The sequence below is a fragment of the Daucus carota genome, chromosome 5 (assembly GCF_001625215.2).
Source record: "Daucus carota subsp. sativus chromosome 5, DH1 v3.0, whole genome shotgun sequence".
In the NCBI taxonomy this organism is placed as follows: domain Eukaryota; kingdom Viridiplantae; phylum Streptophyta; class Magnoliopsida; order Apiales; family Apiaceae; genus Daucus; species Daucus carota.
In genome coordinates, this window is record NC_030385.2 from 5,275,581 (window position 1) to 5,293,319 (window position 17,739).

General features: G+C 34.2%; 1 protein-coding gene across 5 annotated transcripts in view; it reads right to left on the reverse strand.

The window, feature by feature from the left end:
- Positions 1-17,487, reverse strand: part of LOC108223097 (kinesin-like protein KIN-14B) — a 31,730-nt gene extending 14,243 nt beyond the window's left edge. For 3 of the 5 annotated variants that reach the window (XR_010291892.1, XR_010291893.1, XM_064092962.1), the window contains exons 1-14: positions 17,159-17,487; positions 14,017-14,140; positions 13,565-13,651; positions 13,259-13,429; positions 13,046-13,152; positions 12,686-12,817; positions 12,367-12,545; positions 10,435-10,596; positions 9,225-9,316; positions 8,399-8,550; positions 7,992-8,165; positions 7,060-7,206; positions 1,596-1,784; positions 502-573 (exon numbers count right to left, since the gene is read on the reverse strand). Coding sequence is in view for 3 of the 5 variants with exons in the window: in XM_064092962.1 (XP_063949032.1) it covers positions 502-573; positions 1,596-1,784; positions 7,060-7,206; positions 7,992-8,165; positions 8,399-8,550; positions 9,225-9,316; positions 10,435-10,596; positions 12,367-12,545; positions 12,686-12,817; positions 13,046-13,152; positions 13,259-13,429; positions 13,565-13,651; positions 14,017-14,140; positions 17,159-17,302 (1,932 nt within the window). In the remaining 2 variants the exon portion in view is untranslated. The remainder of the gene's footprint in view (positions 1-501; positions 574-1,595; positions 1,785-7,059; positions 7,207-7,991; positions 8,166-8,398; positions 8,551-9,224; positions 9,317-10,434; positions 10,597-12,366; positions 12,546-12,685; positions 12,818-13,045; positions 13,153-13,258; positions 13,430-13,564; positions 13,652-14,016; positions 14,141-17,158) is intronic. The other 2 variants (XM_017397168.2, XM_017397167.2) reach the window with 2 other exon arrangements.
- Positions 17,488-17,739: the final 252 nt, after the last annotated feature.

Genomic DNA, 17,739 nt, shown 5'->3' on the forward strand with positions numbered 1-17,739 from the left:
TCTAATTACAACCCTTTTTCATAGCAGAAGTGCTAATAAGCTCCAATTGCATCATAAGAATTACAAAAAAAAAAAATGGGGGGGGGGGGTTCAGTTTCCTTCGTATACTTATAGTTATGGCATCTGTATAATGGAAAGCTCTCTGATCTAATCAAAACAAAAGGTACAGCAAATTTTTTTACTAAAAATACCCAAAACCAAAAGCTCCCCAAGATTAATACTCTAATACTGTTGGGAAGCATATCCATAATCTTAAAATCACGCATGTTTATGTACAAAACTGAATCGTAAAATCATGAATTTCATTTCGCTAGGTCAGCATTTCAGGTGAACAAAATGGCCTCAATCATGGATCATATATATACAGCATGAACTAGTATGCAAACTAGTAACAGCTGAAAATGCGGTAACTTTCCAATGCGGTGTTTTTTGAACTCAAACTTCTTATAATGGAAACTTTCCAACTTATATATTACTAAAAAGGAGGCAAGAACATATAACCTGTGCTGATCCTGCTAAAGTTGTTTTTTGTGTCAGTCTTTCGAACAACTTCTCATTCTCTTCATGCAACCTCTGCAAAAGAAAACCATATGAAAAATCAAATTGACTGAAGTAAAAAAAGTTTTCAAAGTATGTGCGAATGAGAAAGAGAAAAAGTTTTTAATGTGTCTGATAGCTGATCATTGTAACTTGCATTATAAAATTAAATTAAGAAAACATCTCACTTCTGTTATATTAAACATGTCATTGGAATTGAATTTCAGAGAAAAAGCAGTCATCATTGGCGTATACTATTTTGTATTCAAATAATTACATAAATTCACTTAAAGAAATTATCAGAAGAAAGCAGAAGACATCTGACAACGTGGTAAATGAGTCTACTTGTTTGATAATAAACAAGTCATTATACAATTAAGTTAAATTTACTTTTTGCAGCATCTGCATACTTAACCAAATAAATTTTATAAACCAAGCTCCAGGTTAACGTTTGAACAATCAAACAAATGACAAACAATAAAATTGTCTTATAATAAGCACAAAATATTTTTCGTCGGGACAATGTTTATGGGTGGTTAATATGATTCCCAGAAGCAACTAAGTACATGGATTACATTAAGAAACAGATCTTTTTTTAGTATATTGATAGTAAATACCAATATACTTGCATTTTAATAAAGTAAAATGATTTTCATCTATTCTAATAGATTCCGATGATTTATTCATCTAACATAAATTGCCTTCCAAGTAAGATTTGGGATCATTAAGCTAATATTGCAAGAAATGTATAACTTGGACCGTTTTAACTGGCTACTAATACCATCACTGTGCCTCCATATGTCACCATTCATTCACATTAGGTATGCAAGTTGTTCAGAGAGTATGAAGAAATGACCCGCTCCTTACGTGGGATATAAAACAAATCAAAAAGAGGCATAGAATAAGGGGAGGGTGACGAATACAGATTCCGCTAAAATTCTATTAAATCTACATTAAATTTCTGACTAACTAAATTCAGCTTAGCCTTTCCAATACCATGGGCCATGGCTCTACAAAGCTGGAGCAAAATAACAATAGTAGCCGTCGAAATGGCAAACCTCAATCAAAGCATCACGCTTTAAAAGTTCTTCCTCCAGTTTCTTGGTAACTGACAAAGAATCCATGTCTTCTCCAGTCTGATCAGAGGTTGATTGAACCACAGCCATTAATCCCCTGCCCACCTTGGGAGAAACCTCCTTAGTATGAAGGGCTTCACTCATCTGTGACTCGATGCTCTTTAGTTCTGCCTGCATAAGAAAGTGACAATATTGGTAAATAATAATAGTAAATAATGAGGGCATTTCTTGCGAATTTCTGTAATTCCATTTTAACCAGGTCCATATTAAGCAGGAGTGGTTGTAGTGTTGTAATTTGTATACAAAGACAAAAACAAAGAGTAATATAATAAGTTTCAATAGATAAGGCATCCTGAACACTAACTCACATGATTAATGATAGTTTTGAGACGCATAAGCAACTAGAAGACCCCTTTAGTTTCTGCTTTACTCCCTGCTTAGAGCAACTAAATAATGTTACTCGCGGGAGCAAAGCCACTAAATCTAACCTGAATACAGAGGGTGTACCTTCTTACTTTTTGCAAATAGTCCTAGTCAAAATGCTATTAGAAACAATAACTATGATTCTTTTTTATTTAAAGTGATAATTGATGATTTTGTCAGGAACCATGCACGACTCCCAAATAATCTCTCTCGAACTAACACCAGAAATCTGTTAAGAAGTTACTTAATTTGTAATTGTTAAGGATTCACTGAATTTGGGAACAGGCCTTTATAACTGATCTATCTAGAATTTATTGTTACATATTCTAAAAGACATTAGATAAGTCAGAGGAATATTGAAAGTCTGTATTTTATTATTCAAATCTCTACAATGATCGTTTCAAGTATACCTCCACCATATCTTCCCTCTCATTTCTTCTCTTACCCACCCCTTAAAGCAGCCTTAAACCTATCTGCTACCCGAACCCCAAGCGGCCGCCTATACATAAGATACATAGAATCTTACCCAAAACCCTAGTTGTGCTATTTTTCTATTCTGATCTGCCTAGATCATGCTTCATACTGTATTTCAGGAGGATACCAACGGTGCTGTTACCTCTGAGATTAAGAACGATTGTAATGGAGATGTTTCGAAAGTTGATAAGAAGGCTTCATGGTCGAGTGTTGCTAAAGTTGGTACACCTGTTACAAGTTTTGATAAGAATTCTGTTAAGATAACCTTACCCAGAGATTTTTGATAGATTCACATTAACGATGCACTGCGAAGTATCTCATACGTAGTTCTTAGATTAGTGGGCGGCCTATGTACTGGGCCATAGATTGAAGGTTCACAATTTAAACATAACCCTGTTAGTAATGTATCTGTTTGTATCAAACTTGTTGATGTACCTCATTCATGGAGTTGGGAAGGTATTGAGAGTATTGCTAAGGCTAAGAAGCATAGTTAACCCTTGATGACTATGCCAAATTTAATCTAATTAAGTACGAAGGGGTTTTGATGGATTTATATGATTCTACATACCCTTCTTCAATATGCTTTCTAATAACTGATGATTTGAAGTATGCGTTCCACTTATTAATGATTTAGATTGTTGATGTGAAAGTGGGGGTGGAGTATGATGTGTTACCCCTCTCGTATGAAACTCCAAGGCATTCGAACATTCCTTGGCTCGATGTGATCATAGCAAGCAAAGGCTAGAGGTCGGAGGGCATAGTGTGGGTGTGTGCCATGTCAACAAACCTGGTGAGCCTAGTACTTTTGATCATATATCACGAACAGACCAGACCATATGGAAGAAGGTGAGTTCCAGGTCACAATATCTAAGAACCAATGTTCCTCTCAATCGAGGCCTTCGGTCACAAGGTAATGTGACTAATCCAAGAGACAAGAGTGTCTCGATGGATTTTGCTTGCTGGAATGTAAGGAGCTAAATGAAGCCACTAATCAAGATGAATTAAGGGATCTTATTCATGTAAAAGTTTATCTTTTGTGGGTGTCGTGACAAAATTTGAAAGTACTTAATAGTGTTATTTTTATATGTATAAATAAAAATTAGTCTTGGCTTTTTAATTTTGGGGATCACTATAATGGTAGAGTTTGGATTTGATGGGATTAAAGCATATGGGACTTGTCTCTTCGTTCTTCTTCTTCCCAAAATATTTCTTGCTGGGTTACTTTTGTTGAAAAGCAGGTTATTCATGGCTACATTTGTTTATTCTCATAATGATGGTTATGATAGAGAGGCTCTCGAGCATTACCTCTCTTCTGTTAGCACAAACTTGCCTTGGTGTAGTAAGGGGTTACACCTCTCTTGCTCCGGATTCTTATGAATTTAGAAAGGGTCCTTGAATCTTTTCAATTTTTCAACTATATGCTGAAGTTAGATGGCTTTATAGAGGTTGTTTCTAGTGCTTGGAGCACTCTATGGCCCTTCTTTGTTGGAAGCTCAAACTTGAAAAAAAGAATATTATTAAGTCATGGAAATTTTCACTCCTTGGTGAAGTCCTGCAGTGCTCAATTGGCTAATGTTCAACAATTCTTAACTGATGATCTCTCTATTCTAATAATTTAGTAGAGGGGAAGACTTCAGTCAAATCTTGTCTATTATGAAGATGGGATGAAGTGGGCTTTCTAGTCTTAGGTCATAGTAATGTTGCCAAGGTTGTAATTGATTACTTTGACGGTACTATTAGTAAATCTCCAACACCTTGTCTTCGAGTTTGGAGCATGTCAATTGTAATGCTCTCTCTTCTTATTATCATGCTCAATTGATGTCCCCTATTACTCTTGCTCTTATTTGAGATACTTCAATAAAAATGAAGTGTTACAAAGCCCCAAGCCTGGTAGTTTCAATGTGTTCTTTCTAGCTACTTGGCACATTGTGGGTGACACCTTCTGTGAAGCTATTCTTGATTAATTTGTAGTTGCCCCTTTGCATTAATGCATTAATTCCAGTATTCCACCATTATTTCTCTAGTTCCTGAGGTCAATAATCCCTCTTGTATGAAAGATTTCAAGTCCATATCTCTTTGAACAGTGGCTCAAAAGTGCCAGTCATAAATCTTGGCTAGGCGCATGGAGCTAGTGTTTCCGAGAGATTATTGACAAGACTCTATCCGCTTTCATCAAGGGAAGCCAAATTTTAGATAATGTGCTTATGGCCTAGGATTTATTCACGGGGTAAGGAGGAGAAACTTCATACAATAGGTTTGCTTTGAAGGCTGACCTCCAAAAGGCTTTTGACTAGGTTAAATGGGATTTCATATCGGCTGCTTTGAGAAATCTGAATTTCCCTAATTTGTTTGTTGATTGGATTGGATTGGGGGCATTTCTACACCTAAGTGCTAAGGATCTTTGTCTCGATGATCTCCACTCTCCCTGTTTACTCACTATAGTCATGCATATGTTCACCTCCATTCTAAATGACAACCTCCTAACTTCAAGTTTCATTAGAAATGTAAGGAGTTGGAGTTTACCCACTTGTTTCTTGCAGATGATGTACTCTTATTTTCTAAAACGGACAGAAATTTTGTGTATCATATCATGGATAGCCTTCAAAGGTTTTCTTCTCTTTGTGGCTAGCAATCAAGCATGGCCAAAAGCACATATTTCTTGAATAATTTCTCGGAGGAGGTTACTTCTTCATTTTACCAGACTTGAATCAAGACTTTTTTCCACTAAACATTCTTGTTTTGCTTTGATTCTTTTAACTTGTGTGAATGCTTGCACGCCTCTTATGCCAAAGATTAAGGCTCATATCACTAGTTGGACTTCTTTTCTCTTGTCATGAGGAGCCTTCAACTCATTATATCAGTGCTCTTTTCAATGCAATCCTATTTAACAATACACTTTGTTCTTTTTAGGGTCATCGACAAGTTGATCCAATCCCTTATGACCCGGTTTTTGTGGAAGGGCTATGCCACTACCCTTGGCGGCACTAATTTTACATGGGAGGACATTTGTTTTCCAAAGGAGGATGGCTCAGGTATCAATAATGCTATATTGGGAACTCATCCCGGATGGTCATTATGCATTTTTGGAATGTTGTGAATGGCACAGGCTCCCTCTAGGCTTTTTGGATGCGCACCTAGGTTCTAAGGTGCAAGGGCTTTCGGGTTATCACGAGTCTTTCTAATTGTTCTTGAATTTAGATAAAGCTTTTAAAATTCAAGGCGTAGTTCAAGAGGTTCGTTTCAAATACAAGAATGGAATCTCGACTTCTAAGGTTAGTGTTTATGATATATGGGAGTGTATTGGACCGGCAAAGCTTATGGTTGATTGAGCATATGGTGTTTGGCTCCATGTGGGGATAACCCGGTACATTTTCCTCTACGGCTCCTTTGTCACAATCGGTTTAATACCTTGAAAAATTGGAGTCCCTTGCAATAGTGTCTAACCATTGTTTACTTTTGTGTTGGAGGTATTTAGAGTGCCTAGCAATTGTTCATCTCTTATGCTAGCTCCAATCTTGATCTTCTTCTTTAACTAGAGATTTGGGTGGAGTTTGATGGGGCGATTTCCTGGGCTGATTTATTGAGGATTTTGTTGGCTATTCACCTATTCCAGATAGGGCTAAAGGCAAAAAATGCCTTTTCTTTTTATTCAGGTCTTTGCTTACCATACACAGAGGAAAATAGGGAAAGGAATGCTAGGTCTCACAACAAGGGCGTCTTCCATCTGTTTAAGCTCCTTATGGCTATTAGAGTGGACATCAAATCCAGACACCACACTTCTGCTTGGTTTTCGAGTCTGCTTGGTTTTGAAAATTGCTTTGTAACATGCCTAAAATAATTAGTTGGATCATGTAGTAGGTCTTTTTCCCTTGTAATTGTATGAGCCTTGCTCCTTGTTCTTTAGAGAGTAGCACGCTCACCTTCCCTTTTTTCTTATAAGCGTTAGGTAGTTTTTGTAGATGGCCTAGTTTTTGTAGATGGCCTAGTTGCTATCTTTCTATTCCTCCATCTTCTAATATATATTTATTCAACAAAAAATATAACGATAAACAGAGTATGTCAAGCTTTCCCTTCTTAATTTGGATAAAAAAAAGTTGCTCAATCCGGAACAATTTTCACTGGCAATTCATGCAAATTAAGAATTTGTACCAGCAAGAGTTACAAGCACCCAGGGGTAAAAGTGTTGGCTTTTCTTTAATAGCTCCTCACTTAAGTCACATAATGTGTATTTGTGTAAAAGGTAAAAAAAAAAGGTTCATGAACAACTTAAAGGCATAAATTAGTCATATTTACTCTTTCAATAACTTGTTCCATTTTTGGATTTCTTTTCTTTGTAAAAGTTTTTATTATCATCCACATGTACAATTTATAAAAAGATTATTTTCAATTTTAGTCAACTCACAAGTAACCCTCAAACTTCAACTCGAGCCAATTAAACCAACCGCAAAGGATACGGATACGGAAAAAAAAGTCACTGTAATAAAATATTGGGCATGTATTTATGACTAGGAATTAGAATTGAAAGGTTGTCAGAGGAGCACCAACCAACCTGCAAGGTTTCAATTTTTGAGTTTTGTTGTTCCATCTTTGACTCGTGATCTTGTTCCAACTGTACTAATTGAGCAACTTGAAGTCTAAGCTGTGCATTTTGATCCTTCTCTAACTTGAGCTTCTCGGCAAGCATGATATTGTCTGACTATCAAAATAAACAAAATTAAGAACCTTGACCAATAGATCTATAATTGAAAAAGTAAAACTTTAATTCCAAGGGGGAGGGAGGAATGAAATGACCCTTGGAAACAAACTTGATATCATAGTGACAATCCCCATACTTGGGTCCAAATTTAGTGATTCAAAGAAATATGGACATTGCAGCAACATACATATGGAAAATGTCAAAAGAAGCACAGTAAAAGAAAGAAAAAGGCCTAGTGTGCTGTAGCACTAGATAATTTTATTCACCCACAACATTGCGGAAAACAGAGCTGTTGAGAATATTTCCAAACCTTCAAAGGCGATTTCAAACCTTTCTTATGAAAAGTTGTTGATTGCACATTGAAACCTAAGGTTGCTAATTATAAGATCATAACATGGCTGTTTCTACATGTAAAAGGAGAAAAAGTCCCACTATTCACTTCCTCAAGTCAAAAGAAAGAGCGATAACTGCAGAGATATTTTAAACAATCTTATTATTCACCAATAATTCAATGATGAACATAAAAACAATAGTAGTCACTTTCCAAGTAGAAGATAGCAGACAGACTCCATCTCTAAAAACTTGTAACTAAACAATTTTTTACAAGTTACACATTGGTGCACATTGTGAACAAAAGAAGGCTGTCATCTACAATTTGTTCAAGCATGTAGGGTACCCCAAAAACAAATTAACAAAGACGGTGTTCAAAGAAAGCATCAACAAATTTGGAAAAAGGTGGTTTTATACTTCAAAAAAGAAAGCAAGTGTCATTAATACATCAATACCTTAAAATCTGACTGTATGGTGAAAGAAACTTTCCAGGCCTTCTGAACTTCATTAAACAGTAATACACACTGATCATTTGCGTGTGTTAGTGCTTGTTTGAGTACCATAACCTCTTGCTTCAGATCATCAATTTTCCTGTCTTTCTCATACAACTCTTTCCGCGAGCCATTTGCCTAGAACAAAATATATCAACACAATTAAGCATGAGAAGTAAGCACAACATAACATATGGTTCCCAGTATGAGATGGCACAAATGATTTTAATATAGGATTGTTAAATATACAAAATATAATTTTTACATTTAGGTACAGTGGGTACAAGCAGTAAGGTCAGCTCGGCGCATACTTATCAAATGTATGATTGTACTAAGTATAATGACCGCAAAAGTGATATAGAGGAACATACAACATCTCTCCATTTCTTTATTGTATCTCTGCTTCCCAGGCTTAGTGTAGAATTTCGAGCTCTAGCAGCAAAATTGAGAGATGATACAATCTCAGCCAAATTTGACTTGTTCGGATTCAAATTAACAATCATTAGAGATTTTGAGCTTCCACCTGGAATTATTACAATGAGGAGAAGGAGACAGTTTTACACAACAATGCAATTGATACAAAAAGAATATGCTTAACAATAATATACATATCTAATTGATACAATTCAACCACAGATTCTTCTGAATGTCAGGTCACACAGTACAAATTGCCCCTCATCGAATCAATGCACTAAAATGGGATAAATATCCCAATCGTCACTCTTTCTTCAGTTCAAATATATCATTCCTTTAGTTCAAATATCAAATTAGTCACTCATTACAAAAATTACTCAGTTTGGTTACCAATTTGAAAATTTGTATCAACTTGGTCATTAAAAACTTAGAATTTTGTATCAATTTAATCATTGGCAGATGGTTTACTTGGTACAAGTTTTCAGACTAGTGACCAAATTTAGTCAATTGTTAAATGAGTGACTAATTTCATATATTTGAACCAAACGAGAGATAAGTTTGATATTTATCCCATTCTGGCAAGTTAATAGTCCAGAATTATATATCCCCTAAATACTTTTATTTTTATTCATGAATTCACAATTAGAATTTCCACTAAATTGTTTCAGTCGTTGGACACAGGACATTCATTATATATCAAGATGTGAACAACTTTTTTCTTGCACTCAAACTCTGTAATAAAATGTTACACAAGTACATTTATAGAAGGGTAGAAACAAGTACCTAGGGAATCTGCGAGAACTTTCGTGAGCATTGAGTTTTTGTAGGGAACTACGTCCTTATTTGAGGTCAAGCAAGTCAAAACATCCCCTAGCCTACATAAAGTAGGCAAAAATATGCTTACTTACCTTGAGTACATTATTTATAAGGAACATATTTAATTTCAAAGCCTACAATACAAATGTGTCATTTGAAATCCAAAGGAATTGAAACTTAATGGAAGCAAAGGAATATGTTTTATTGCGAGTTGTGATGATGTCATTAGGTGTAGATATTCGCGCACAAGTTAGGCATTCTTCATGCAAAAAACGGCAGGAAAGTTTCATTATTTAATTCTCTATATGTTTTATTGCGAGTTGTGATGATGTCATTAGGTGTAGATATTCGCGCACAAGTTAGGCATTCTTCATGCAAAAAACGGCAGGAAAGTTTCATTATTTAATTCTCTATACTTGGTGTAACTAAATATAATCCCCCCACACACACACACAGACGGCCAGATATTATACATACTTTCAATATTGGATATAATAAATATGTATAATATAAATTAAGAATTTAAGATGAAGTAATACTGAGATATTTGATACACTATATATTATGTTGGATCAAGAAGAAGTAACACAGAATTCAACTGTTAAGTCATAATTGTGTATTTCTGGATAGTAATTTCTAGCAGCTGCCAAACTATTACTCAGAACACCATCAGCGCACCTTGCACTAACAAAGTGAAGCCTATTTAAAACAATTCTTTAAGTTGAATATTCCAAGAAGAAGCAACTCAGAATTCAACTGTAAAGTCATAATTGTGTATTTCTGGATAGAGTAATTTCTAGCAGCTGCCAAATTATTACTCAGAAAGCCATCAGCACACCTTGCACTAACAAAGTGAAGCCTATTTAAAACGATTCTTTCAATTAAATATTCTAAATACAAATGGCAACTGACACATACAATTACACCAACCTTTTTGAAGTATTTGACATTATATACATAATAAGAAGTAACAAATACATCAAAACATTCATAGCAGATTTTATTCCATTACACATTATGTCAGTAACAGTCATTTTTGCATGGCTAGATAACTAGATAAGCTAGTTCAAAAAACAAAAAATTAGAATGATGTGGAGACTGGGAAAGATGATCAAATACATGCAACTAACGATGTAATACGCATGATATAAAATTGGTTATCAGGTCCAGCACTTACGCTGAAAGTGATTTCATTACATGCAGCACTTCTGTCGCATGCTCCCCACCATCCTCCTGAAGGTTAGGACTTACCTCTCCAGCTAACTCGATAAGAGATAGCTTACTATAGCAATTTTCTTCTGTGATAAAATTGTGACTATAGATATGTATAGTGACTATCCTGCAAAGAGCAAAGCAAAAGCCTTTGTCAGCCAAAACTCTGGAATCCTGCACACCTATGACAAAATAGTTAACACATGAACACATGTTTATCTATATTATAATATCACATTAAAGTAAGCGGTTAGAAATATATATATCAGTGGTATAAATATCTTTGGAGGAAGAACTGTTTGCTTGTAGTAATTAATTTGGTAATAAGAGATACAGATATGTACATAAGCTTTAGTTTACATCATTTTTCTTAATCTATATCACAAACTGTTAACCCCTTGAAACAAGAGATACGGATATGCACTTAACACATGAACACATGTTTATCTATATTATAATATCACATTAAAGTAAGCGGTCAGAAATATATATATCAGTGGTATAAATATCTTTGGAGGAAGAACTGTTTGCTTGTAGTAATTAATTTGGTAATAAGAGATACAGATATGTACATAAGCTTTAGTTTACATCATTTTTCTTAATCTATATCACAAACTGTTAACCCCTTGAAACAAGAGATACGGATATGCACTTAAGCAAATGAAATGAATATATCAGCAAAAAGCACAATAAGGCATGTATAAAAATATTGTATTCACTTTTAATAATTATTTTAAAGTAAAATTTTATGACAATCCATGATAAAGAGTAAAGATACTTGCCGCACTGCGCACTCGATACTGTGGGATTCTTCTCTCACCCACAAGTGAGAGAAAATAATAGTAGAAGCGTCATGAAAAGAATGGTTTCCTATTATAATACAGCCTTCGATTACATTCTCCAAGTTAAAGTTTCTATAGAACTCTTGTAATCATCATTTTAATCAGACTTGAATCCAGGAAGGCTTCCCAAATTCCTAACATAGACCTTGTCCTGCCCACTTTTGGTAGTGAATGTTCAGCAGTTGAATCACCTAAAGCTATAATTTTATGGTTATCCTCTCACTTCCTATCGAAAAGTAAATGATCTGTTGGAATACGATAGGATATATATGGGAACATGAATGGAAAATTTTGTTTTCTTAACAAACATGAGGGTATACTTGGAATTTTAAAAAGACCAAATTTGGTGTTAGTTGACACGCAATGAATGTTTGGCACCAAATCTTGTGTCATGCTATTCAATTTGGTTTTAGTTTTTACACCATTATAGTGTTGGGCTGAAGTTTATTTTACACTGGAATAGTGTAAACTTTACACTATTACATGCTTTGGCATTGGGTCGGAGATGCACTTACTAAGATTCCGAAGTTTTTGTCAAATGTCAATAGTATAAATAGGAGAACTCTTTATGACACACTAGTTTGTAAATACAGTATACTTAAAGCCAGTTATGAGAAGAAAGCTACAATATCGGTCTGTATCCTGGACAATGATATATAATTGATCAACAGGCATTTCTTCCATATCTAAGAAACCCTTAAGAGGATTTCATTATAAGCATACCGATAAAATAGGAGCAATTTGTGTCCGGAAAACTAACATCTCATACCGACATCGAACATGGAGCTATAGTCATCAAAACTCAGAAGTGACTACATGATAACATTAGTATTTGTATAGATGGCCAAAAGTAGAAGTAAGATGGCTGAGAGTAACTTGTTGTACCAACAGGAAATCCTCATATAAAAAAATTCTTGTGGTCCTGATCCTCAGTGTGATTCATAAAGTTGCAGCACATAAAATGGAAAACACAAAATGAAAATCAACATTTATAGCAGGGCTGGCAAAATAAGTGCACATAAGAGGATTTGTTATGTACAGAATGAAGTTCATACAGATGAGAAACATTGAACTTTGAAGCATCTCTCCCTCGATTTCTGAACGCCATATTAAGAATTTTGGAGAAACCCATTGGACTATCTACCTTTTCCTGCAAAAGATCTTCTAAAGAGTTTGGCAAGCCTGATTTAATCTTTGGAAAAATATTTTCATATACTGGAAGCAAATCCCTTATCTGTGGAGAGGACATCAACAAATCTTATAAGCATTGTAATTATTTACTACTCAGCATAAATAAAATAAAAGAGAGATATTTGATTATATAAAGAATTAGTCAATTACAGAGGGACTGAAGAGAAGTTCAAGACAAACAACCTGTTCATTATAAAGCTCGGAAACACTGATAAAGAAATCAAATCGAGAAGCTGAAGTTGTATCTGAGTTTGATATATCAAAGAGCTCTTCAAAGCATCGAGCATATAAACCACGTTCATGGCTTGATCCTTCCTGCAGCCAATAAAATTACAATGCAAGCAAATCCATAAAAAATCAACACCGAGCCTTCTCTAAGGTCTTGTACAAGTAATAAATTTACAATCTCTATTAGCTACATTTGAGCTCATTCAGTTGCAACAAAGTTGACGTGATAATGCACCTGTCCCATACTCAAAAAAAAATATCAAATCACGAACTCGACTGTTGAGAATATATAGGTGGTCAATAAAAGAGACAAACCATAGTGTGTGTCTTTCCTGAATGGGTTTGTCCATATGCAAATATAGACACATTAAACCCATCTAATGCTGACTGCACAAATGGCTGAACCTCAACGAAAACTTCGGCTGCAAACAATGTCATATAGCAGCTGGGTGAACAAATTATTCAAACTCTACAAGACACATGTCAACTGTAAAAGATGTCATTGTCTAAAATTACTACAAGATCCACCTTGTCCAACATGAGGTCCAAACACCCTGTCAAACTCAAAATCCTTTTTTGGGGTGGTGATATTATCATCATCAACACTGACACGGATTGTGCAATCATCTGGAAATTCAACTATAGATGGACCTTCGTCTTCAAACAGTGGCCTTGTACGACAAAAAACCTTAATATTACCTGGGAACAATTACTATGTCAAAATAATCAGTAGAATTGTTCTTTAAATCAGTAGTCTTTCGATATTTCAGTTCAGAGAAGGACAATATGATGAATAATTTCTATTTTCTTGTCTCTGCATGGATTAAGCATCACCTTTGGCAGTCAATAGTTGGTTGAACAATCTTTTCTTCTCATTTATCAATGGCACAATTTTAGCTTCATTTTCAAGAGCATCCTGATCTGGAATTAAAAGCATTTATATATTTTATTAATAAATCTAGTAACCTGCTGAAGAAAGAACTGTGCTATCAAGAGTAAAAGAGACACAAACTGTAAAAGCTCAAAAAACTGTAATATTTATATCAAATATTCCTCAAAAAACTAGTACAAGTGAACACTGAGAAACATTAAATAAAGCAAATCACAGTTATATTTTCCATTGGCCTCATCTTTTAAGAGTTATCTAGTTGAGATCAAACTGTGGTATTCATTACTAGTAAACCGAAGATTAAGTCTGCAGTTTCATGACGCAGACAACCAATACTCCCTTTAGTCTTTCCATTTTTTTACTTTAACAGCTCCAATGTATTCAGCTTGTTCCATACCTAGCTTACGGGCCTTCACAGCAAGAACTTCAAGGTACCGTGTCACTCTCTCAAGTTTTGCATTAGAATATTCCTGAAAATCACAGGCTTCCCGTCTCAACTCGAAATAATCTTCCCTCGCATGCTGCCGAAAATACGTCACTGATCATACAGTCTGAATCAATAGGTTGAAACAAATAATACACGGACTACATAATATATACTAAAAAACACTAAGAACAGACTAATAAACATGTGTGCAGAAACAATATTTAGCCAACAGTTCTTCATTTTTTACATTTTCAGTCTACAAAGTGCAAAAGCACCATATGAACTCTATAGGTCTTTTCAACCCTTGTCATGAATTTGATTTAAAAGTTAAACCATAATATCTCTTTTTTAAAAGTACTATATCTCAACTTGCTACAACTCCATTCACATGTCTGAATGATGAGATACGTGTAGTTGTAAATTTGTAATTAATATGTATCATCAAATTCTACTTTCTGGTGCAGCAATGATTTAAGGTAGCTGGCAAGTTCTGAGGACAGGGTTGACTGAAATATAGAGTATAGACTACATAATAAAAAAAATCTAAAAGTATAATAATAAGTTTAAAAAATATAAAAAATAAATAAACTTTATTATTAGTCACTTCAAAGCAGTATTAAAGATCATTGCAGATATTGTTTGGAAGATGGGTTAATAAACAGCTTTAAGAATTGAAATTAGAAATATTAATCTTTTAATCAATTATAATGGCTCTCAATATAAAAAAATAGGCCTCTCACATTATAGTATTATTAGATATAAAAGTGACCCACCAGGCCACAAATAATTGAAAATTAATTTCTTTTACAACCAAAAAAAAAAATTAAGTAAAACATACACATACAAATTACTTAATATTGTAAAACATATCTTGATATAAAGCACATTTTATTTCTGCTACATACTCTATGATAAATTGATAATACACCGCAATTCCACAATCAAGAGTCAATAAGTCCACAAAAGGCCACCAAAAGATATTTAAGCTATTGCTATCTTTACAATGATTTATATGTGGCTGGCAAATAAATAATCATTCTTCCTACATAGTGTATTCCTTCAAGCTTTAAGATAACTAGAACAATCCATAATTGTTAAATAACATGAGAATAGCAAATGTACTTTTTTAGATTCCAAACTTAATGATCGTAACCAGCCAAAATGCCTGTGACTTCAGCAGCACCAAATTCAATAACTTTCCTCGGTGCTCTGAGGTGCAATGCTATGTATCATAAATGTTAGGAATATTGTCAGTTTGTCACATAACAATGAACCATGAATTCTTATTTGAATTTAGTCTGAAAGTGATTACCGAACCTAGGGGCACATATCAAAATCTTAAACAATCTTTTTGGGACTCATTTGTACCACTTATGTTGCCAGTTATGATACATCCGTTAGTTTGTAGATGTTGACCTGACAGAATGTGGCTTGACTCTGACGTCGACCAACTGCTTCAGCCAACATGGGTTTTTTTACACGTCCACTCCTCTTTTTCAATGCAACGGCTATATTCTTTAAAGCCTTGTATATATAAAGCATAGCAATAAGGGTTCTTCAAGCAAATCAAATCAATTTTCCCTCACATGCATATATTTTTTCAAGTCGACTTGTATACACAGTCATACTAGCTTGTACTAAAGAAGCCATATACTGAGATGTGAAAGGTCGCTTGTTCAGAGGTGTTTGATGTAGTGGTATGCGATTGCAACAAGATAGCTCGAATTCAAACCTCATGGACAACAAAGAATCGTGGAAGCCATTTTAAATCTAGAGTAAGCAAAAAATTGGGTGATATTAAAATTTTAAAATGATTTCAAACTTCTATTTGTTTAAAAATGTTAGGATGATGGATGCAATTTCTTTTCGTAGATAGATGATGGTTTGACTGGAAGGGCAAAAGATATCATATATGAATTGAGCCATAAGAACAGTTTACTAGAAGAGAAATTGAAAAATGTAGGGAGTGAATTGATGGTTGGAGTGGAGAAAGTAAAGGTTGCATTGGAGAAACTAGAAAAAAAATAGCATTAAAGAACATAACTTTGTTAAAACCTGCATTTTAGTTATATTTATTGCAGTTGTGGTGTTGTTAAATAGTAAGGTGGGAAGTGATGTTAGAGCATCCCGACGATGTTGGCTAAAATGATATAAAAATACTGATTATACAAACTGAACCTCTAATGTGTTGTTTTCCGATGATACTGGCTGTATGGTTATATATAATAGATAGTATGTTATAATTATTTCAAATTGCTATAAATAGGATTTATTATTTTATGATGGTAATAGATGATGTAAAATCTTCCAACACATCTTTAAAGGTTCGGCAAATATAGTCAACATCGTGGGGTTGGAAATTTTTAGACAAGGTGAATGTGTGGTTGGAATGTAGATTTTAGCTAAAACCAGGTTGGAGATGCTCTTAGGTATTTAATGTGATGAATAAAGTTGTTAGATTTGGTTAAATTAATAACAAATGAAGTAATAAATAAAATGTATGTTTCCTTGTCAAATAATTTGATGCACTGTAGTTACTTAGACTTGGAGCATCTCCAAGAGATTAGATATACGAAGTCCTGAGAAATATGGTACCAAATGTCACTCCAAGAGAATCCTAACCATTTCCTAAAAAGTTCAGATCCTCCTTTCATTCCTCATTTCTAAGTAATGGTTAACCATTCCTCATTTCATTTTTAATAATAACGTATTCATTTCCCAACTTCTTTACCCTCTTTCCCACTTTTTTATATTATCTCCTTAATAATAGATTTTGAATTTAATATTTTAATAATTATAGAGAACACTAATAATAGAGAACACAAATACGGATGTTGGAGTCGTCATTCAATGTAATGTACTAACTTACACATGAGTCCCCAAAAAGATTAGTTAAGATTTTGATATGTGCCCAGACTTAACCCGTTCTTAACTTACGTGCTAGATTACCATTTGACTGAGCTTAAATACAGTGATTTCCAAATTAGATCAAAAATGCAAAATCCAGTTTATCAAAAAAAACATATAATACAATGGAAGCCGGATGAATGACTCGAATGAATTCGATGCAAATTAAATAAAGAGAAAAGAAGAATACTAGATAGATGGATACCTGAAGTTTGTGAGTGAGATTATGAAGAAGAAAGTTGTAGTTAGAATTAAATCGCTTGTGATTTTCGTTGTCATCGCCTCTCCGTGGCTCGAACCCTGAAACATCCCAATTCCAAATCTTATTCTTCTTCTGCTCCTCCGCCATTTTGATCTCAGCCGCTACTACAACTTACAAATTACAATATCCACCTCTCCTTTCCTGCGTCTCACTAATGACTTGTAATCTTTCTTTTTAATCACTGCTCTTCTAGGGCAAGTTGATGTAATCAGTAGGTTTTTTCAGCTTCGCAATTCGCAAATGACTACTGGATTTAATGTTTGGATTGCATTTTTTTCTTGTTTTCTTGTAAATTATACTTTGTCTCGTAGCTTATTTACGGGCTCGTCGAGGCTTGTTAAATTATTTTTCCCAATAAAAGTTTACTGTTTAGATATTTGTATTAAAAAATAAAATAAATTATGAAATTAACTTTAAAATACATGTTATGCAAAAGAAGCGCAGGAAAATGAGATGAATAATAAAAAATATTTTTAAATTATTAACTGATATTACTATTTTAATATTCTTTGAATTTTGTCTGT